A 25,109-nucleotide genomic window follows, 5' to 3' on the forward strand; every position below is an offset into this window, starting at 1 on the left:
CCAGCCTGGCCAACATGGCAAAAACCTGTCTCTACTAAAAATACAAAAATTAGCCGGGCATAGTGGCAGGTGCCTGTAATCTCAGCTACTCCGGAGGCTGAGGCAGGAGAATCGCTTGAACCCGGGAGGCAGAGGTTGCAGTGAGCCAAGGTTACACCATTGCACTCCAGCCTGGGCAACAAGAGTGAAACTCCATCTCAAAAAATAAATAAATACATACATAAATAAATACATAAAAAGTATTCTATTACTCGCTTATGGTATGTTTCTCTTATAAAGTTTTAGAGTCAACTATATAGGACCAGCCATGGGTTAGGATATTTTAAATTTATATTGAGCACCACAGAAACATCAATGATTTGGTAAAAGAATGAAGAAGGACGTGAAAGAGCATTATTTTCAAACCCAGAATAAAGAAGAATAATAGGAAATAACAAAAATTGAGGCACCTCTAAAAGCATTAAAGTAGATGCTTTGGATAAGCAATAGAATACTGTAGAAGTAGATGTAATTTATGTGTTATTAGTGACTTGATGAAATATACAAACTGAAAACTCACACTCAGTATCATACAACACTTGGAAATATTAATATTTTACTGGACAAATAGATTCTTCACAAATTTAATCTAAGTAGCAAGTACATGCTATGTGATACAAATGCATATTTTCACATCAATTGACAAATTTGAGATTCTTTTATTTTTAACTTAACATCACTGGTTAAGTAGAAAAAAAGTTTCTCACTTTGTCCCATACCACTGATAATGCTGGTTGAAGCTGCTCAACTATAGGCTATCATCTGTGGCTCTCTATTAGGACTATATTTTAATTCCCTATAGATTTCAACTAATTGACCTTGAGGGAAAGCTGAGTCTCTGTGACAATATGGTCTTCAATCACCACTGCCAACATAAATAAATGCTTCCCTTCTAGATCCATCAAGAGTAATCTGAGTGGAATTTAAGTTTTTGATAGGCTTTAAAGAAATGAGTCCAGACGTGAAATAAGACCCTTTTCAACCAAAAGATATAGAATTTAAGACAGTTAAGATTCATGTAATAAAAAGTGTTTAGCCCTTTCTATTGGAAATTAGTCAGTTATCTTATTGAAATCTGGACTGTTCCCAAATTGATTTATCCAGTAATGAACTGAATATAGTCTGACTATATTCAGTCAGACTCACTATCATAAGTGAATGAGAATATCCTACCAGTCTAAAAATACTTTCCATTTAACAGATTTTTAAAGTTTTTAAAATGTTAATATAAAGTTTTCTATTTGAGTATGTTTGAGTATCTCCTTGGATCACTTCATTCAAAACTAGCACTCCTGAAATAGCATTGTTGATTTTCATGCACACCAATTTCTGTGAGTTTTTAGTGCTTATTTAAGCAAACAGTTTTACCTATTAGGAATTTAATTATCCCTCATCAGTGATAAGTTACTGCATTTTCCTTATAGTATGTCCCATTTTCTTTTCTAATTCTCTCTATAAATTATTCAAGTTAATATTTTTATATAAACATTAAAGTTTAAAACCTCACAGAAAAATACAATTTAGAATGTAGCCAATACCTGAGCGATAAATACACCTGTACAACATGAAGCTAAGAACCAAAGCAATGATAAGTATACTATAGACAACAATGAGGAAGGAAATATCTAACTTTTACTTAAAATAGTCAGGTAGTTGATCTCAAAGTGTCTTCTCAATTTGAGCATTCCTGATAGGTATTTGAAGATTTCAACTCACAAATGATTGTGACGTAAGTACAGACTAGAAAATTACATAAAAACTGGACTACTAGAAACTTTATTTCTTATCTTACATAAACATAAATGCGAAGAACAGATTCTAAAAAGTAATTGGATTTAGATAAAAAAGAATGATACAAAAGAAAATAAAGCCAAAACAGATTCCACCTCTCTTTCTCTTAAAGTCTGTGCCTATTTATTTATCACTTGAGTAGGCAAGAGCAATTTTATTGTTCATTTATCTAACTTCCTAACAAAGTGCACCTGTTAATTTATAATGTTAGGTTATCTAATATGGCTTTTGCTTAGACTCATATGCTTTTTGTTGATAAATCTATTGATTATACATATTTAAAACTTTGAGTTAGGACCTCTTGAGAAGTCTTAGTTTCTTAATAATTTAGTGGGAAATGTATTCAATTCAGATATTCTCTCACAATAAAACCAGAATATTCATGTTTTGCTTTCTGTGTATCTTAATCTGAATTCATCCACAATTTTATATTTGATATGATTTATTTAATGTTTACTATGAATAATGTTATGGGGGACATCTAGTAAGCCAAGTTGTAATCCTGCCCCAGCCCTGAAGTATATATGAACCCAAATGCTTGTATCCTTAATGCAGGGACTTAAATAGCCATAATACAACATAGAAGATGATTTGTCCTTGGAAATTCGATTTTACAGGGAAATGAAATTATTTTCTTCTTAGTAAAACAGAGTAAGATCGATAGGGTATTTAACATTTGAATCATGTATTAAAGAATAAGTAAAATTTCCATTGTAGGAAGAATGCCTGGAATGGCATAAAATTGAGAGGGAGGGATATATAGAGAATATCTGGAGTGCAAAAAGGATGCATGAAGAGGAGTTACAAGGAATAATGTCAGAAATGTGAGCATGGTTAGAAATGTTTTACATGATTACATGAAAACTTAATTATTATGGTCATTGTATTAGAGATTTGTTTGGGATCTTGAATTGAGAGCTAGAAATCCAGACTTGGATTTCAAATCTAGATATTTGTGACAACTATATTTTAGCACAATCTAGTCTATCCATCTTTGAGTACAATTAAGAGAATATTCTTTTGGAAATAATGGAAAAAATCCCTTCCTTATATCAGTATCAATTATACAGCAGCATGGATAGGAGCAGCATGAGATATACAAAATAAACTAAGAATAATAGTTATCATACTAATGATAGTAACCAGTAATTATGTATTGCTTACTGAAGCCAAAGACCTTTAAATATATGAACTTAATTTACATATGTTTCCCAAACTAGGAAACTGAGGCACAGAAAAATTAAGTATTGCACATGATAACATAACTGGTAATTGTTCGAGCAGGTATTTGAAACCAATAAAGGCATCATATTTTATAAAAGGCAAGAATTCACAAATATCCACCCAAATCCAATATAGCCCATTATGGTTTAAAATATCTTTAGGTGGACATCATGAAACGCACATCATTATTATCCCCCTTGAGGGGTGAGGGAGCTGGGTATTTATCCCCCAACTCTGGTTAGTCATTGGTTGATGGATGTTTCTTGGGACATTTACTCTCCGATGCTTCTAGCCTGTATGCAGGAAACACTCAGGGGAGAATGGCAGGTCCTTGTAGTGGGAAACTATCTCCTTGCATGGGAATGTTGAGTGCCCAGGTGATATTAGTTAGGCACCAATGGCATCTGTACGAACTTTTAAAAATCTGAGTTTCATAGCACTTACTAAATTTACAATGATGTATTTCTGACAAAAAAAAAAGAATCTTTAGGGAGAGATTTTAAATGCAAAATGAATTAAGAATAGTGAAACAGCAACTTTTGGTAGAGTTTTTCACTGAAAAGACATGGACTTAAAACAAAAAATGTATATTTATTCAATTAATCATAACTTCTGAAATGAAGAATAGACATGATTAAAGAAAGAAGAGCAATAATATGAATAATATTTTGCTTTAGCTATTTCTTGCTCACTTGTTCTTTAATGTGATTATTCACATTTAATGTCTCTTAGGGATTTCACAAATGTATACCGATTCTTCAAATGGTTTATTGATGTTTTCCCAGAAACTAACATCTACTTTAAATTCCAGTTATCCCAGTAAAAATGCTTTTGCAGTACCAGCTCAAATAATCCTCTAGGAAAAATGAATCTCTCTGCGATAGGATGGCAGTCTCACTATCCTTATATAGGTGGACCACTAGCCTGTCACTAAATCAGATACAGTGTGCTTAAATTTTACCAATCACAATGGAATAATATTTGCTGTTATTGTGAAAGTTATCTCCACAAAGCTCAAGAGTTTCTATGTCCATGTGGTAGCAGGGAAATAGACCTTGGTAATCAAAGCATCTCGGTCATATATATCTTAAGTTCAGTTGATCAGAATTTGCCCAACACAACCCTCTATTCTTTCCTATTTCTGAAGAACAAGGTAGCATAGAAGCATTGGATAAGTTATCTTAAGGAAGCTAGGTAGTATGTGTGGATGTAGCCTGTAGTTTATCTTTCTTTCTTGCTGGTCTTTGCTGAGGGGTAATTATTTTCAACAAAGATTGATTGTTGCTTCAGTCCCCACTGCATCTGTTACTGTGTCAGAGACATTTCCAGGGCCTCCAATATTCAGACATTCCACTTTCCCTTCCCCAAATCAAAGATTCTTCTCATTTGGTAGCCCTTTCAGCCAGCTCCATATCCATGTAGAGTCAGGAATTCTTTCTTGCTTTCTTTAAATCACTCTAGGGTATTGTGGGGCACTCTTAAGCTTATCCACCAAGACTCTTTGCTTAGTTACTGCTACTCTGTCACTTAGATGCCCTGTTTGGTAATGGAATAGTCTACCACTTTATGTTTACTCTGAGAAGCTGGAAGATACAATATCTCTTTCTGTTTGGGGGCACCCATCATTAACTGAGAATTCTAACATTCCACTTTGTAATACCTGCTCCAGCACCCCCATATTTTTCAACAATTCCTGTATTGTCATGAAATATACTTCCTTTTTACTCATGTTTTCTTCATTGAACACACTTCTTTTTGACCATTTTCATATTTATGATGCTATGTTTTTCAAACCAATTTTTTTCTTTTATTCATCCTTTACTTCAAAAAAAAAAATACCTTCTTACAAATATTTTTCAGTTAAAGAATATAGTAAAATCCCTAATATTATTCTAAATTTAAAACTTTGAAATATTCATATGTTCCTTAGTTCATTTCATTATATTTTGTGCCTTTTGTGTTTTTTGCAGTGCTAATTTGTTGTGCATGACATAAGTGTTATTAATGATACACCCCTCTCTAAGTTTGTGTGTGTATAGCCTACTTAGCCGTTAAAATTATTTCTCTTTTTACAGAGTTTAAATAATTTGGCCAATGATCTGTCACAAAAGATAGGTCTAAAATAATGGAAATAATTATAATTTGTTGTTGCTGTGTATTTATCCAAACTCACTCATGAAACAATACTTAGCCAATGTGATGTCATGTTTTATGGATTCATTCTGTCGGGTTCAGCACTTTCTATATATAAAGGAAATATTTTTAAAATCCACATTAACTCTTTTAGACCACTAAATACCATGCAATATTTTAAAAAATGATCTATTTTTAATGTAGTATCCTAAATGCCTAACATTTTCAGGCATTTATAATGACATTTATAATAACAATAACAACTTTTTAGCTTGAGAAAGAAGGTAAATTATTTGACATGTTTGAGTCCAAATGATATAATTTCAAAAAAGAAATAAAATTTAAAATAATGATCACATATTAGTTAAAAGCATAGCACATTTTATATTATTGATTTATTATAATTTTCTGACTTTAATCTACACTTCTTTCAGAATTAGCTGTCCACTCTGACTCACAGTGCATTTAACACAATCTCTATTGCAGGTTACTTAGTTATAGAAAATCCATCAAGTAAGTTTGTTAAATATTTTTTTCTTCTTTTTGAATATCAAAGTTGGATGCACTGACTCAGTAGAACCTTACTGTGTGATTCACTTTTTGTATGTTTGTTGGAAAAACCTCCAAGCTGGATATAAATCATAAAAGCATGACTAATTGCATGGTAACTGGAGAAATGCTTTCTCTCTCTCTGGGGTGAAGCCTGCATGTCTGTATTTTAGCTTGGGAAGTAACACGGGGATATTTAAACTCCTTGGGGTTTGAAAACCATGTCATTATGAGAATGAGGTCATTGCAATATTTTATATCTTCTAAAACCTTGTAATGTATAAAATGTTTTCTGTCTGACAAAGAGGTATTATGTGCTTTAGGATTCAATGATAACTTTATGCTCTTACATTTACTTGAAAAACGTTCTTCATTAAAATGCTAAATCCTTTATTGAATGTCACTAAAAAATTGAAGGAATTTTGTACCATGAATACAAAGAAAGTGAGCTTAAAGAGGAAAAGTTAATTTTATAAATATAACAGAGTGACTTTAAAAAGCTGTGTTGTTTGTGGTTTTGGGGATGTCCATTGTTCTTTTACTTGTTAACAGTGAAGCCAGTGCCAATGCTAACGTGAACAAATATAATCTAACATGACCCTATTCTATACCCTTCTTTACTTGGAGGCCAATAAGCAAGAAATCCTTCCTGCAACATGTTGAAGAGCTTTGCACAAACAACAACCTAAAGTTTCAAGAAGAATTTTCGGTATGTTACTAGCAGTTGTCACAACATTGCAAGACCTCCAGTCGTTTCATGTGTCACATTTCATGTCCATTTTAAGCATGCAAGGCCATGAAGGACTCTGGCCTTGATAATCAATACCCAATTACCAGGCTGATTGTTTTGATAGTAATGTTACACTGGGCAGCCTCTGGTGCAACCTGATCAGAATTATTCACCTACTGTGTCAGGAAAAGGTGCTCTTCTTCAGACCTCCCCTGTATTGGCAGCATGACCTTGTCTCTTCTCTGCCCTTTCATCCAGATGTAGATGCAAATATAGAATGATACATTCATTAGGTTTTGTGTGTGTGTTCAAGATTTAGGTCATACTATACATGTAGTTTTATATTTAAGTAATTATTTTACATTTAGACACTAAATTATTTCATTTTACGTTTACCTACTTGGATTACATTAGTGATATAGATGAATGTGAGACCAGAACTTGATGCTTCCAGAAACTATAAGAAAATTATTTCTAGAACTGCCTAAAAATTTTTTAGAAACCATATAAACAATGTCCACGTTTTACAGGGGTCTTTTTAAAGTTACCATGGAATAAGTGCCATATCATATAATGAAAATGTTTAAAATTAAGAATTTGTCACTTTAAATCTACTTAAAAGTTGGGAATAGTTTCATTGTTTTTAACATTTTGTATATCTATAAAATTGAAATTATTTAAAAACATAAGGTAGATATCAAATCTGCAAGCTACTTTAAGACTTATAAGCATCTTTTCTAACTTAGGTGATTATTTTGTTATTAAGAAAGACAGATTTCTAAATGCACCAAAAACATTACTTCTATTTTATTTTTCTCCATGAAATTCCCAGTGTGTGAACTTCTGAAACAAAGACTAAAACAATTAGATTAAATAATTCAGAATTACAATATTTCAGTCACTTAGGGAATAATAACAAAAATGAGAAAAGATTAATGGTATTTCCTGCAGCCTTTTGGTTATGCTTCTTAAGAAATATTGGTCTGGACTTAACAAAATCAATGGTGCCATAAAATTCTTCCTAGGCTTTAGACAGCAAGAATTCTCAATTTTTCAGGAGCAAAAGTGTAATTTCACTAGAGTAAGAGCGAATATAATTACATTATGCATGACCAAGTAGATAAAAAGTTTTATTAGCAATAACATTTTCATGTATATTATATGAGAAAGTTTCTAGTTTAACTGTTTTGAAGACCATAGTTTTAAGAACTTTTTAAAAATTGTGTCTTGTCTAGTGCTTTGTTAAGAATTTCTAAAGCAAATTATTAAATTATTATGTTTTAATAAATACATTTTGGTGCATATATTTGATAAACTTTTTAACTCTGGACATATTCACTGACATCTTAAATATTTATAAGTTCCTACTATGTGATAGACATTGTATTTGGCACATTGATATATATTAAATCAGCACTTACCAGCTAAGTGACTTTGGGCAAATTTCTTAAACTCTCTGTGCCTCAATATCTTCATTTGTAAAATGATAATATCTACTTTATTAAATTATGAATATAAAATGATTGAATATAAGTAATACTAAGAACAGTAGCTGGCACAAGTATTAGCTATTATGATGATAAATTCTACCATAAAGAAGCTCATATTATGGTAAGAACTGCAGATGTATAAAAATTACAAATTTACTGTATCATGATGGAGATATGTATAAAGATTGAGGATCAAATCTGTTTGTATATCAACCAGAAAAGATTTCATAAAAAAGGTGACTTTAAAGATGAACTTTAGGATGAGCAGAAGTCTAATGAGAAGGTAAAGGAAAAAAGGTGTTCCAGAGAGAGGAAAAGGATAGGAATGCAAAAACAGTCGAACTCATCTCGGGTACCAATGAAAAGAGATAGAGCTAAATAGGGAGAATTGTGGCCTTGTGCACCCTGGTAAGGATAAGACTGCCCAGTGTAACATTACCATCCAAACAATCAACCTGGTGTTTGTGCATTGCTTACCAAAGCCAGAGCTGCTTAAGTCTAGAAATGGAAACTTTTCTGTGAAATAATTATAAAATATAAGTGCTCTTTCAGTCCATTTAAACTCACCTTTTTTCTCCTTTCTTTATGTATTTCCAAAACTTTGACATGAGGAAGCTGTTCTAGGACTCCTTACTGGGTTAAAAAGTTTTTGTAAGCCTTTGGTGCCAACATATCAGAATTCAGATCTTACGCCATTCCTGTCCCTTAATACATACCCATATGTAAACAACTGTCCAGATTTTAATTTTGGGAAAAAATAAGAAAGGGAAACTTATCTAATTAAAAGAAATAATTTATACTGATGTTGAAAAATTGTTAACACACATATGTTTAGTGCTTTTTATGGAATTTGGTAAGTTGAGATTTCTAAAATGGAAAACTATAAATTTCATACATGTAAATTTTCAGCTCAACAAAATAATGAACATATTTTCTTACACCAGACTTTTTAATGATGCTTGCTTTGCCAAGAGCAAGGTAGGTAAATAATATCATAAATTTTCATCAAATGTCAATAATAGATCTTCTTGACCCTTCATCTACATCTGATAATTCTTAATCGCACCTTTGCATTCCATTATTGATTTAACAATGCTTACTGAGAGCAGAAATTGACCTCTGGCATCTTCTCAAACTGACCAATGTTGTACCAATTAATAGGCATGAAATCACACTGCCTGAGAAGAAAAAACAAAAAATAAATCATTGAAATCCCTCTTCCTACTAAGTAGACATTAAAATATTAAACAATGGTGTGTACCCGATGAAACCATTAGTAACATATGTAAAATGGTCACTAACATGGTTGCCACATCTTAAGGCTTCCCAATGTGCAAAGAAATTATCTCAGAAAGAGCAATAGCCCAACTGAGCAACTTTATTCAGGGTATTTTTGGTGAAAGCCTAGGGAAACTCATTACTGTTAACTTGATCTCATTTCCACAGTTATGATAAGTGCTTTTAATTTACAAATTAAAAAAAAGTTTAGAACAAATAACTGTCTTTTAATAAGTGAAATTTCTTGTTTATCTCTGATAAATGTAAACTTTGCAATAACTTTATTTTACAGGAATTACCAAAATTTCTTCAGGATCTTTCTTCAACTGATGCTGATCTGCCTTGGAATAGAGCAAAAAACCGCTTCCCAAACATAAAACCATGTATGTGCATTTGTTGGTTTTGGTTTAACTAGGAAGTATTTTTAAATGCCTACCATCTTAACTTTTTTTGTTGTTTCCTTATTTTATTTTATATTGACTGAATTATAATAATGTATTTTATTGGCAGTGACTATAAAATTATATTTCTTTTGCTTTGTTCATATTTAACTAAAGTTAGTATACATGGTTTTCCGTTTGTTCACACAAGTTCACTTATGCAGGTGCAAGAAACTGTAGACCTAATAGTTTCTTAGCTTTGTAATTTAACCCAAGTAATGAACCTGTTTAACATCTTCCGACAGACCTAGCATCAAATGCAAAGGCAATATTCTCACTTAGCTTTGTGCATTAGTTTCCCTTATGAGCATAGCAGTGTTTTCCTATGGAACATTAAAAAATGCGTTGTAAAATATTCATTGAAGATCAGAGTAAATGTGCACTTACATGAATTCGTTTTACAAATGAGGCCAAATTGTGCTTCACCATGGTAAATACAGGTTCATTTTTCAATCAATAAGAAAAGAAACAGTGTTATTTTCTTCAAGAGGGTTATACAAAATCTGTGTTATAATGACACCTTATAGCTGAGGTAACCGAGGAGCAGAGAAGCTAAGCAATTTACCCAAGGCCATATGTATGGGAGGCGGATCATCTGGAATTCAGACCCAATCCTGCTTACCCATTTTGCCTCCTTGAAAACAAACAGACAACCCATCAAAACAATTAAGCAGTGGATATTTCGTGTCATTTCCATGTTTAGTTAAAATTATTACTGAATGTTTCAATTATAATATAAAGTTGGTAAACTTTCTCAGGAAAAATAATTTCTGACATTTTTCTTTGAAGAAAAGTAACGAGTACAGGGTATCTAATTTTACTAGCTCTTAAAATATTCTAAAAAGTAGTAATTAGAAATTTGAAAGAAAGAATAGGCAGATAAATTAATGGAAAAGAATGAATGGTCTAGAAATAGACCTAACTACCTAGAAAACAAAGTGGTGTTCCGAATTAGGGAGAAAAGATGAAATGTTAAAAAATTGATACTATTTGCTGTTCCAACGACAACAGATAAACAATAAAAGATATATCTATACCTCATTCCTAAAAAAAAAAAAAAAAAAAAAGTCAGAATGGGTCAAAGATTGAAATGCTTAAAATGAGAAAAATCCATGAAATTTTCAGAAAAAAGCCATCATTTGTAAAAGTAATAATAATTTGTAATGACAAACAACTTTGACAAAGGGTACAAAATCCTGAAGTCATAGAGAAAAATAATAAGAAATTTGATTGAATAATAATATAAATTTTTGTATGGTAAAATTGATAGACAAAGTCAAGGACAAGTGACAAACTAAGAAGAAAATTTTAATTCATATGACGAAAGGCTCTATGTAGCCTTCTGTTTTAGCATACTTTTTTAAAATAAAAATGAGAAAATGTGAAAGGCAGTTAATAGAAAAGGCATGAAAATGGTTAATAAACATAAGCAAAGAAATTCAGTTTCACTTGTATTTAAGGAAATCAAAATAAATATTATGATACATCAATTTGTATTTGTCAAAAGAACATAAGATGTTTAATAATACCTTGTGATAGTTAAAGAGGAAACAAAATTTTTCAAACACTTTGGTTCAGAGTATGATTTGTTAGAGAACAATTTAGAAATGTTTTTCAAAATTTGGAATGCATATATATAATCTAAAAATTTTACTGCTGGTAATATATTCTACAAGTTTACTTCCTACATATACACAAAAATTTCAGTTATGTCTATTCAGCATTTTATAATTGTGGCTCATTTAAATAATAATAAAAGGTTAAATAACTATGTTATATTCAAACAGTGAAATACTGTATAGCTTTTTAAAATAATGAACTACATATCTTTGTTTATGCTGATATGGAAAGACACAGGTAAATTAAAAAAATGATTTGCAGAACAGATTGTATATCCATTTGTAGCTAAAGAAAATTAGAATACAAAGAATATGTATAGAAAATTCTAGAAATATATACAAGGACATATTAATAGTCATTGTCTCTGGGTGGTAGAAGTATGGGAGAATAAATAACTTTTTTAAATTTGCCGCCATCTGTGAAATTGGAATGTTATATTATGAACTCCTTTGTGTTACTTTTATAATAAAAAAAAGTAGTAACAATTTAAAAAGCCAATTAGCATTTATTCCTTATATTTTCTTCTAGATAATAACAACAGAGTAAAGCTGATAGCTGACGCTAGTGTTCCAGGTTCGGATTATATTAATGCCAGCTATATTTCTGTAAGTTACTATTTTTATATGTTTTATAATTGTATAAAACATAATTACTGACATTGTGTTATCTTTCCAATAGATGGGGATATGGATATGCCTAATAGAGATACTAAATTATCAAAAAATATTTCACCAGTACATGGCAGATGTTCAACTTCAGGCTACACATCCCTGGTCTTTCCACTAATTCGTATGCTTTGTTAATGTATTCTCCATAGACAATGAAGTTTGCCAGTCTCTGTGAATTTAAAATTATTAAATGGACAGTTATGTCTATATAATATGAAAATCTGTTCTGCAGCTCTTCCCTTCTAGATCTACAGTCCTTCAAGTGGGTGACAATGCCATCACCATCATAGGTACATTGAAACCTTATATGCACTCAAGACCTCCACTTGGTTTGCACATTCATGGAATCTTAAAGAAGGAAATGCCCTTAATTTGACCATTCACCTTGGAACTCTAAAAAATTCCCGTCAGTCTCTCCTGGCATTGATTCATCCACTTCTTTCTAAGGCAGATGATTCTATCTCTGAACAACTCTGTTTTACAGTTGTTGGATTTTTTTAACCAAGTTATGTACCTTTACATTCTTACCCACTGACTTAAATTCTAATGCATAGCAAGCTTAACCATCTCCATTATGGTGAATCTACAAATACATGAAGATTTCCTCTGCTGCCCACACTCTCCATAGGCTTTTTCTTATCCATAGGTCTTCTCACCCATGCCCGCTATTTCCTTCAGCTCTATTAGGGCTCTTGTTACATGACGTTCCACCCTTTCTCCAACATTAAACATACTTGTGCTGTGTCCCATTCCCTCCAAGCCTTTGTCAAGGAGGGAAAAAACGAATTAGTACTAAATCTGATTTTGACTGATAATTAATCTAAAATTACAATCATATATTGGGTCCTATTGTCAAATGAGTGAATAAGGGGAGAATTTAAGACTTTAAGACTTTTTAACCAGAAAAGTGAAGGAAAGTTTGGAGGAGCTAAGGTATTCTTTAAATTTCATTCTATTTTTTATGTTAGAACTTTAAATCTGTATTTAAAGAATGACATAAATTTACTATTATGGTAACATTTTATTCATGTATCAAATGATTGATTCCCTTAAAAATGTAATTCAAAATATAAACATTTTGGTGAAATCTTATGCTTACAATTTCCATTGTAATCTAAACTCTACAGCATGTTAAAGTTTTACTTGGATTTACAAAATGATGCATATATGCGTTTAGATATTTAAATGTAATCACTACTCTAATAATCAAATGCCATCAAGCAGGGCAAGGACAACTGGTTGTATCAGTGACCTATAGCTATGTATCATTTTTTATTCACCAACAAGTAGATACAAATCAACAGCTCATATTGCCTAATGTTCCATAAGGGATGCCAGTACAGGATGTGAATATGATGAAGAATGAAACCAGACAATTTTAGTAGGTGTAGCTGAACCATACAGATTATGTAAGCAAAGTAATTTTCACAAATCCCCAGTGTCCCCTTTAAATATGATAGGTTGTCAGCATACAGCTATGAGCAAATGGTAACGTTGTATTAGCAATAAACTAGGAAGGCTGAAGATATATATTCTGCTGTAATCAAGTGATGTTGTAATATAATAAATCTTACAACAAAGTCACTATGACCCAATGTAATGATATGCATAATCATTGCTGAGCTGCATGATAAGCAGGCTTATATGGAAGGCACTTTACAAAAAGGCAGATTTCCATACTGGGGCTGGAAGTGTACTGTAGCACTCAGAGAAATCTCCTTTGCTTGGGATGTCAAGAACAGATGGGAATAGATGTAGCGATGACATTGTAGTGGCCCTCACTTTCCACCTACATATTCATACAGTCGTCACCTCAGAAACAATGTCTGGTATCTCAATTTCCCCCTACTCCCAAAATTTATTCGACAGCACTTCCAACTGAAAGTTCATGAACACTTTTCCTAGGAGCAAAAGACAGAGGCCATCTATGAATGGGTTCTCAGTCTCAATTTCTTTGGAATCTATGGTAAAGGAAAGAGAACTATGGAGGGAGGTAGGAAAGAAAGCAAAATAACTAGTGTTCAGATAGAAACAGGAAAAACTGAAGTCTGGGGAAGAGACAGAGGAGGACCAGCATATGGGCTGAGGGATGTGTGTTAAGACTGGGACACTCTAGCCCAGGGTTTATAACTAGGTTAACATGCCAGTGTGTGTTTTCTTCTGCCCTTGGCCATTCTTGAGAATGGTGCTCCCAGAGTTAGGACTTGGAAAGGCTGGAAGATTTTGATGAAGGATAGACTGTGAAAGAGGTAGGAAGAAGTGATATTGCAGCACCATAATCTGCCACCAACTGTACAAATGAGTTTAGAAATGTTTTCAAGAGGGTCAAAAGTGAAAATATTATGATTTTAGGTATAAGAGGGAGGCTTATAATTAATTTTGAGGAAGGCTCCTCAAAATTCTCTCTCCTGTCAACTTGAGATGTGTGCAATTACTTTAACTTAATGACAACTTTTAACACAACTAGAGATTAAAGGCTATCATGCAAATGGTTGCAGTAACATTAGAAACATCAGATTTGTTCCTATGTTGATAGAGTATTTTAATCCTGAAGGATATTGTGTCCCTGAAAAACTGAAATGTGTATACATAAATATATTTGTATATATGTATATACAGTTATATTTTATATGTATATATTTGTATATGTTTATAACATATAAACATATATACATTTTATATGTATGTGTCTAGATATGTATATGCATGTATATAAATTCTCCCACTATTCACTCCTTTAGCAATAGGACCCAATATATTATAATTTTGGAATAATTATCAAACAATATAGAATATGGTGATATATTTGTATATGCCCATACATATACATTTGTATATAAACATATACATATATGTGTATATGTGTACACATATCTGTACACATACACACATATACATATAGGCATATACAAATATATCACCATCAATGCCCAACACATTTTCTTTAGCATAATAAAGTAATTGAGGGTGTTTGCTGGAGTAAATATAAACTGCACATTTTACATTTTTTTCCCCCAGAGCTTATATGGGTAAATAAAGAAAACCTGTTCAAGAACATTGATAAGCACTAAGATGTCATTATCTCCTGTATAATATGGATAAACTTTAACCTAAAAAATCTACATTTACACTTCAAAATTTTCAAAGCAATTTCACATTCCTTATTTTACAAATAGTCTTCAAAATGACTCCCTGAGGTGTGCAAGAAAATAATTATTATCTCTAATTTATAATTAGGAAACTGAAGATTAGCTAATTTAAGCAGTCTGCTCTACAGGGTACACTATTAGAAAGGACTAAAGTCAAAACGAGTGTTCTAGTCTCTAGGCCAATACGTTGTTTTCATTATTCATACTTAACTGCCTTCTTCTATCCAAATTTAATGAAATACCTTATCTTCACTAAACTTAATGTTAGAATTATTGAGAAAGTATGCAGATCATCATTTAGGTTTGCCATCCAACATTCACAATAGTTAAATCTCAAAGGAAGAAAAATAGGATTGGTTTGACCTTCTCCATCTCATATGCTATTCTAAAACTAATTATATCTGCATATACAAATTCACTGGCTATAATTGAATAACTGCTGTATGAGATTAGAATAAAGCATAAAAATACTGATTTGGAAGCAGCATTTAAATTACTTTTTTAGCATGTAGTTCTCCAATACCTGAGATGTGGTAGGCACTTAATAATTGTTGAGTTTATAAAAAGGAGGATTATATTTAGGTGGGTAAATACATATGCTTCAGAGTTCAAATGGACCTGAGTTCAAATTCCTCCTCTGCATTTTTGTAGCTAAATGACCTGAAATTTTCTGAGTGAAGTTTCTACACTGATAAAGCAGGAAAAATAGTCAACCCTCCTTTATTCATTGCTACTAAATCATATTTCAATTATTCACTGAATCACATATTGGAAGCACTTAAAAATGCATGTTATTTTTATTGTTGTTGATGTTTCGTGGTAGTAGATTCTACATTTTCCTGGCTGATAATCCAGAGGAAAATCTCTGTGCTAATTTAAGGACTGCAATGAAAAGTACCATCCATGGGTAAAGGTCATAATGAAAGTTGACATGTGGAATGAAATTTACACTTCGTTCCATGTATCACAGTGCTTTAAAAACCGGCAAACTCTATATTCCAATTAAAGGGCAAAAGTCCAGGCAAGAAGTTTCCTCTCAGAAAAGTCAAAAGTTTGCACACACATATTCAAAGGTAGAAGCAAAAATAGTAAACAGAATTGACATACTTTCTTCATTTTCATAAGATACAATGGAAATATCTCCAAAACACCTTTGGGTAAACATTTTACCTGGTGCTTTACCATTTTCTGAAATAAATTGGCCTTTACAGGAAGAGAGCTTAAATGTGTCTTAGCTTCTTTACATGAAAATCAAGGGGGAAATGTGACCATATAAAGATATACTTAAATAACAGATGATACATATACATATGTATTAAAAAGAAATATAAAATAATATTTCAAATCCTGGAAAACTGAGATCATATAATGTTAATTTTATAAACAAGTGGTAACAAGATTGTATAGGAATAATCCCAATTATTTATATATGTGTATATATATAATATTATATAGTATAATATTTAGAATATAATATGTGATATATTATTTATATTACTCTGTGTGGAACCTACTCCTCCCTTACAGGTACTGGCTCTCTGGCCTTGCTCACTAGTGGGTCTGCATTCCCTCCCATATGTACTCAGCACAGAGAAGGATCAAGTTGCCTCAGTCCTCAGTGCCACCTCCATATCATTCTCTATCCCTCTGCCCTAAAATTACCAGCTTGAATTCATGCTGTCAAGCATAGGACACACTATTGCTCTTTTTGGAAGTTAATTACCATCCCCTAAGTCACTGTCTCTCATTTCTTGAAGATTTCACTCCAGTACCACTGCTCTTCTCTCTTCACTACTTCTGTCATAATTATTGATGATGTCAAAATTCATATAAAAGATTGACCCATAGCCCTGCCCATCACTTTCTGGACCTCTTCTCTTGCAGTGACTTGCCTTCCACGTGACCTCATCACTTTCTGCCATGTTCACAACCTAGACCTTTTCACCACCAAGAATTGTAGCCTCTCCACAATCTTGATTGTTGTTATCTCACTATCTGTCCAAATCATTCTTTCCAGATCACTGGACTCTGACAATTCTTCAACACTGCTCTGACCTACAGCCCTTTGATTCTATCAAATTTTCCATTTTTCCTAACCCAATCAAGACTTCATTTTTTTTCTTGCTCATCTTGAATTGCATGCCTATTTGTTTCCTTTCCTGTATTGTATATATTCTCAACTCTCAAATTTATCTCTTATAGTCTCAATCTTTTGATAAATCCCCAAACTTTGTTAAATAAAACCCTCCATGGATTCTTCTCTGTGTTACTGGATGTGTATTGCAGAAAAATTCATGATCACGCCAAAATAGCTCACTTTAAACTCATGGCCACTAACCTCAAAAACACAGCCTCCTAATCTATTCAACCTCTCTTTCTTCTGGGAGATTCTTTCTCCTTCTTCTTTCTCCTCTGGCCTCTAACACTATGTTCCTCACTTTCACCTACATCTGATGGCCTTGTTTATATTTCAATGATAAAACAAAAGCAATTAAAAGAGAACATCCACAAGGTCCTCTACCTGTCTGCATCTGTGTCCATATACTCTTTCTCCTGTGGCTGCATATGAACTGTCCTAGCCCCTGATAACAGCCAACCCTTTCACTTGGACACTACATGACCTCTCCCTTTGCCTCTCAAGAACATGGGTGGAGGAATTTTCTCTTCTGCATCATCAATTTTTCTCTTTTAGCAGCTAAACAAATCTATTGTAATTTCTTACATCATAAAAATGTCTTGATATTACAGGTCTTTCCCTACTTCTCTATTGTTCTGTGTTTTATTTACATTATAACCCCTTGAAGAATTGTCAACACTTACTATCTTCAATTCCCTTCTCTTATCTCTTCAGCACCCTCAAATAAGACTTGGATACTAAGCAAGCACAACGCCGAACCAGCTATTTTCAAGGTCAACAATTAACTACTCAGAAAACTAGCTTCAAGTCTCAGTCTGCAATTTATTTGACCTTTCAGCAGCTCTGACTCATTCATCTTAGTCTCATCGGTTCTATCTCATCTTCTAGACCTGCAAACGAAATAATTTAGAGCTCAATACTTGAATTCACTGTCTCCTTCCAAACTCATTTTCTTGGTGATTGTAAGAGTCAGGGTTCTCTAGAGGGACAGAACTAATAGGATAGATGTATATATGAAGGGTCATTTATTAAGGAATGTTGACTCAACAATCACAAGGTGAAGTCCCAAAATAGGCCGTCTGCAAGCTGAGGAGCAAGGAAACCATTCCAAGTTCCAAAATCTCAAAAGTAGGGAAGCTGATAGTGCAGCCTTCAGTCTGTGGCCAGAGGGCCATGGCAAATTACTGGTGCAAGTCCCAGAGTCCAAAAGCTGAAGTACATGGAGTCTGATGTTCTAGGGCAGGAAGCACCCAGCATTTCCCAGTCCACTGACTCAAATGTTAATCTCCCTTGGCAATACACTCACAGACACACCCAGACACAGTACTTTGTGTTCTTCAATCCAATCAAGTTGATACTCAGTATTAACCATCACAGTGATGTCATCCAATTTTCACAAATTTAAGTAAGAGATATGAGCTGACTACTTTCAAATTTATGTCTCTAATGTGGACTTTTCCTGAATTCTAAAGTCATATATCTAATTGCCTTTGTGGCATTCCTACTTGAATATCTAATAGTGATTTCAAACGTACTATGTCCAATGTGAGTTTTTTATTTTCCCTGTAAATCTGTTCATACTAAAACCTCAAAAGCACAGGCAGTGAAAGCAAAAATAGAAAAATGGGATTATATCAAACTAAAAATCATATGCACGGCAAAGGAAACAATCAACAGAATGAAAAGACAATCTGCAAAATGGGAGAAAATATTTACAAACTATTCATCAACAAGTGATTCATATCCAAAATATACCAGGAACTCAACTCAATAGCAGAAAAAAATCCAATTTAAAAATGGCAAATGAGCTGAATGAACATCTCTCAAAAGAAGACATACAAATGGCCAACAGGCACAGGAAAGAATGCTCAACATCACTAATCATCAAGGAAATACAAATCAAAACCGCAATGAAATCCCATCTCTCCCCATTTAGAATGGTTATTATCAAAAAGTCAAAAAATAACAAATGCCAGCAAGAATGCAGAGAAAGTGGAATTACTATATACTATTATGCACTATTTAGTTTTCCTCCGAAAACTAAAATACAACCATCATTATGACCCAGCAGTCCCACTACTGGGTATATATCCAAAGGAAAGAAAATCAGTATGTCAAAGAGATATCTATGCTTATGCAATAACTGCTGCAGCACTATTCACAATAGCAAAGATAAAGTATCAACCTAAGTATTCATCAACAGATGAACGAATAAAGAAAATATGCTATATATACACAATGAAATACTATGTAGCCATGTAAAAGAATGAAATCCTGTCATTTGTGGCAACATGGATGAACTTGGAGAACATTACGATAATTCAAATAAGCCAGGAACAGAAAAATAAATACCACATGTTCCCACTTATGCAGAGGCTGAAAAAATTGATCTCGTGAAAGTAGAGAGTAGAATAGTGGTTAAAAGCTGGGAAGGGGAAGAGGCGAGAATAAGAGATTGGTTAATGAATACAAAATTACAGCTAGATAGGAGAAATAAATTCTAGTGTCTATAGCTCTGTAGTGTGACTATAATAAACCACAATTTATGGTATATTTTCAAATAGCTACAAGAGCAGATTTTGGATGTTCCCAACACAAAGAAATGATAAATGTTTAAGGAGATGGATATGCTTGTTACCCTGACTTGACTATTACACATTGTATACATGTATCAAAATTGTCACACTGTATTTCATAAAAATGTGCAATTATTATATGTCAAAATAATAGGAAAATATGATTAAAAACTCCTCATCCTGGAGTCTTCCCCATCTTCCTTTGGAGTCATTATTAATTTCTGTTTCTCTCATACCTCATATCAAATCTATTAGCAAATTCGGTTGGTTTTGCCTTCAGAATGTATCCATATCTGATCACTTCTCACTATCTCCATTGATATCACCCATGCTACCAATATTTCTTGGCTGAATTGTTACAAGAACCCTCTAACTATTCTCCCTCCTTTCACCTTTTAAACTCCCAAAGGTTGGTCTATGGAAGCCCACGTGAAACTGTTAAACCATATACTATGTTCAAAACCTTTCAGTGACTTTCTGTATCATTCAGAGTAAAAACCAAAGTCTTATAATTACCTTTTAGGACCTAAAGCACCACTTATCCTCCCTGCTTTTACTGGTCATTATCTGTTACTCCTCCCCCTCATTTACTCTATACCAGGCACCTGCTGTTCTTAGAACATTCCTGACACCCTTCTCCTTTAAGGTGGTTGGACTTGATTTTCCTTCTACCCACAATTGTTTTCCCCCAAATACTGCAAGCCTCACTTCCTTCCTTCTTCAAAACTTTCTTCATATATCACCAGTGATATGTGAAGTTTGGAGATGAGCTTGGAGAACATTATGATAAGTGAAATAAGCCAGGAACAGAAAAATAAATATCGCATGTTCTCATGAGGTATTTATTTTTTCTGAATAATCTATTTCTGAACAACTATTTTCTGAAAAGCCTATTTTCTGAAAACTTTCTCTCATAGCCCTTACCACTTTTATAAATTCTATGTAATTTGCATATTTAATATACATTAATAGACAGTGTCTATTTTTCCTAGTGATAAAATAAATGAGGGTAGGAATTTCAGTGTCTTTGGTCAGTGATGAAACCCCAGCTCCTAAAATAGTGTCTGGAATGTAATAGTCACTCACAAATATTGATTGAGTGGAGAATGTGCATATTTAAAAAGTCTGTAAAGAAATCAACCAAAATGTTAATGGTCCTTCACTCTGGATAGCGGGATTATAGGTGAATTCTACTTTCTATTATATATTTTTCTAAATTTTCAAAATATTCTACATTCAACATATATTATTTTTAATAAGAAAAGATCCCTTACACATGAACTACATATTTAGGTCTTTCAGCTGAGACTGGAAAGACAGAAATGCTGTAGTATACTGTGTATTTAAGAGACTCAAGATTTTCCACAAGCAAATGTGCCTGACTTGCACTGCAATTTGGGAAAATCACCTAAAGTGCCTCCTCATTATTTTTTAAAGTAAAATAAACTTGCTGGATTACATTCTAGAGTCCCTGGAAAATTTAAATATATGTTATTTTTTGTATTACTGTTCTCTGACTACTGAGACAATTTCAATGTAAAAAAGTGAATTTTACCTTTTATTCCCCATTCCTGGAAGCATCTTCCTGTTTGAAATAGATGTCATTCCATTACTACTTTTTCACTTATACATTACCTTTCTTGAAAAGAAATCCACAGATACTGTTCACAATTATATAAACTCAAGTGTCATGCTTTTATGTTCCAGGTAAATAGACCAAGTTTCAGAGCAACTTGATAAATATCCACAAGGATGTCATAATAGATTTAAGACAGATCTCATGTCCTATGAGTTTACTATGTTAGTGAAATGAACCTTCATATTACCATGTATTTCTTGGGTCAGAATTCCAGACAGTAAATGCCACTAGACTAATGACTAATGCCACAGTTTAAGTAGATAAGTAATTTCTTAGAGGAAGAGTATACATATATCTACACAACCAATAAATATATGGCAATAATATCATGGAGTGGGTTTAGAGAGCTGATTCTGGGCTTAACCTGCCTTCGCAGGGTTGAGATCTTGGCAAGTTACTTCACCTTTCTAAGCCTCAATATCTTCATCTATAAAATGTGCATAATATTAGTACTAATTCACAATGTTTTTGTAAGAATATTGAATATAAGATGCTTAGCAAACTGCCTGCTATGAAGACTCAGACTTAAGACCTTTATTAAGTTATGTTATTATTGTAACTATTATTATTATGTCGTCCCTAATGTGTTATTCAAAAGTTAGATATAAATTTTGAGAACCATTTGTTGTGTAGTATATCAGATTGTGAGGATAAATTTAGACGCTAGAAACTTTGATTATTTAAGATTATCTAGTATTTACGACATTCTAAAATATTAGGTAATTTTACAACCAGCATTTGTTTCATGCTTTGAAAACTAAAACACTATATCTATGAACACAGTGATGCAATGTTTCTCATTATATCCTTCTAGGGCTATTTATGTCCAAACGAATTTATTGCTACTCAAGGTCCACTACCAGGAACAGTTGGAGATTTTTGGAGAATGGTGTGGGAAACCAGAGCAAAAACATTAGTAATGCTAACACAGTGTTTTGAAAAAGGAAGGGTAAGTTATTTGAAAATGTTTTCACAAATGTTGTTTTACAATTGTGTTAACATATGTGTGACTATTTCACCTAATACTGTGAGTCATCAATAACCTGGACATCTATAAAGTAATTTTAACTTAGTCGTAATAACTGTGATATACATATATATATCAATATAACAATGACTGTTATGACTGATGATTTTCTCTGAATGCAGATCAGATGCCATCAGTATTGGCCAGAGGACAACAAGCCAGTTACCGTGTTTGGAGATATAGTGATTACAAAGCTAATGGAGGATGTTCAAATAGATTGGACTATCAGGGATCTGAAAATTGAAAGGGTAAAAAAAGGGGGGGACAAGGGAACCTGATATAAAATATGAAGGATCTAAATGTCTAAAATAAAATTGATTTCTAGAACTATCCCTTTCAAGGACACCTGTGTATTCAACAATGCTTTTGTACTGTCTTCTGAACAGAATTTTGAATCGATATCCAACTTTAGTATCAATGTCACAGTATTTGTTCCAGATCACTCTAGTTAAAGTCTGTATTAACCAATTAGCATCACATTCTTAGGTTGACAAGAGCAGAAGGAGAGAAAATGCCGAGATCACCAGCTTTATTTTATTTAATGAAGAAACTGTAATATTTGACTTGAGACAGCAATTTCCCAAGTCACTCATCTCCTGAATCCTAATAATTTGATTTTCTTTCTTTTTTTTTTTTTTTTTTTTTTTTTTTTTTTTTTGACATGGAGCCTCACTCTGTCTCCCGGCTGGAGTGCAAAATGGTGCAATCTCGGCTCACTGCAAGCTCTGCCTCCCGGGTTCACGCCATTCTCCTGCCTCAGCCTCCCAAGTAGCTGGGACTACAGGCGCCCGCTACCATGCCCGGCTAATTTTTTGTATTTTTAGTAGAGATGGGGTTTCACCTTGTTAGCCAAGATGGTCTCGATCTCCTGACCTCATGATCCACCCTCCTGGGCCTCCCAAAGTGCTGGGATTACAGGCATGAGCCACTGCACCCTGCCAATAATTTGATTTTCTATTTAATCTGCAGCCAATATAGAAAAGGTAGTATGGGATCTCACTTTATCAGTTTATATAAATCCCTATACACACAGAAGATGATATAAGGATCTTTATACTTTTCACATAACAGATACTCAATACCTGTGTATGGAATAATTTGTGAAAATGTTCATTTAAGCTTTGGGTCAAAATTGTTTCAATACCTGTTATCCTGAGTGTGACAAAATAGCATGCTATGTTTGAATATTAATGTTCTATATTAAGATTTATTTCCAAGCTTTCTTATTGTTTTCATTCATACTGAAAGGCAATTCTCTATTGTAACAGTAAAAATCTTTCTTATAGGAAATAATGAAAACATTTTCTTTCGTTTGGTAAACAGTCATTTTTAAAAGATCACCTTCAAAAACTGGGACAATTGCCTTCAGCCTTCGTTGTGGAACTTAAATAGTTTTGTCATTCATTAATCCGTCCCTTTGTCTAGCATGGGGATTGCATGACTGTTCAACAGTGTAACTTTACTGCCTGGCCAGAGCATGGGGTTCCTGAGAATAGTGCCGCTCTAATTCACTTTGTGAAGCTGGTTCGAGCAAGCAGAGCACATGACACCACACCTATGATTGTTCACTGCAGGTAAGAAAGCGATATTTTTAGAAACATCTATTAAACGCCAGAAATGGCCTTTGAACCCATTGGTCTTTTTATTATTATAATTCTATTGGTTATTTTTTATAAAATGGTCATGTAAATTTCTTCCAGCTTGCCATCTTCAGAGGTATCACATTTAGCATTTCTGGACACATTGGTATGATTTATGTTTTCTGACATGATAGATCTAAATCAGTCTTGGCTTGAGTCTCTTTCACACATAAAGTTTGGAGATTAGAGGAAAATGTAGCATGAATTCTACTTAAATGAGATACTCAGAATGGGTAAATAAATAGAGGCAGAAAGTAGAGTTGTGGTTACTAGTGAGGAGAGAGATGAAAAATTATCTAATACCTTCTATTTGGGATGATGAAAAGTTCTGGAAATATATAGTGTTGATATTTGCATAACACTGAGAATGTACTTAATGCCACTGAATTGTACATGTAAAATGGGCAAATTGGTAGATTCTCTGTTATTCATCTTTCACCACAATAAAAATATTTTTAAGTAAAAATAACTTTTAATTTTTTTAACAGGAGTGTACTATAATTAATGTGGTTAAATACTGTATGTAAGAAAAGATAAATTCATTCAGTTTTTAAACTTTTATTTTAAAAAATTCAATATGTAGTTTAAATGATTATAAATTTTCTATAAATTCCTGGATTTTTAAAATCATAAGACTAATACATAAATGCTTGCTCATTATAAAATATATGAACAATGCTTGTATTTATAAAACATGAGAACAAAAAGCAAAAGCCTCATTTTTACCTTCTCAATTTCAAATCCCTTCATATAGGTAAAAAGCTTAATATAATAGTATATACTAAAAACAGTACAACGATTTGCTTCTACAGTCAGTGATTAATTTTATGCTGGCATCATTGATGAGTAAAACCTTTGATGGGCAGTAACTGCCTTCAGTTTCTCCGTATCATGCAAATACACTGCCATGGGCACTAAAAGAAAAGTACTTTCTCCTTTTTAGCCTCAAAAAGAGTAGAGTCTCCTCCTTCGTGATTTA

General features: G+C 32.9%; 1 protein-coding gene and 1 long non-coding RNA gene across 2 annotated transcripts in view; one reads left to right on the plus strand and one right to left on the minus strand.

The window, feature by feature from the left end:
• Positions 1 to 25,109, plus strand: part of PTPRQ (protein tyrosine phosphatase receptor type Q) — a 212,754-nt gene that overhangs the window by 179,770 nt on the left and 7,875 nt on the right. Inside the window, exons 36-41 of the mRNA XM_050749268.1 lie at positions 6,364 to 6,445; positions 9,527 to 9,617; positions 11,823 to 11,899; positions 22,278 to 22,412; positions 22,613 to 22,738; positions 23,916 to 24,064. Coding sequence (XP_050605225.1) covers positions 6,364 to 6,445; positions 9,527 to 9,617; positions 11,823 to 11,899; positions 22,278 to 22,412; positions 22,613 to 22,738; positions 23,916 to 24,064 — 660 coding nt within the window. The remainder of the gene's footprint in view (positions 1 to 6,363; positions 6,446 to 9,526; positions 9,618 to 11,822; positions 11,900 to 22,277; positions 22,413 to 22,612; positions 22,739 to 23,915; positions 24,065 to 25,109) is intronic.
• LOC126931248 (uncharacterized) overlaps positions 1 to 25,109 on the minus strand; it is an 83,332-nt gene that overhangs the window by 22,497 nt on the left and 35,726 nt on the right. Inside the window, exon 3 of the long non-coding RNA XR_007717801.1 lies at positions 9,057 to 9,134. This is a non-coding gene — a long non-coding RNA (uncharacterized LOC126931248). The remainder of the gene's footprint in view (positions 1 to 9,056; positions 9,135 to 25,109) is intronic.

Source organism: Macaca thibetana, chromosome 11 (genome assembly GCF_024542745.1).
Source record: "Macaca thibetana thibetana isolate TM-01 chromosome 11, ASM2454274v1, whole genome shotgun sequence".
Classification (NCBI taxonomy): Eukaryota; Metazoa; Chordata; class Mammalia; order Primates; family Cercopithecidae; genus Macaca; species Macaca thibetana.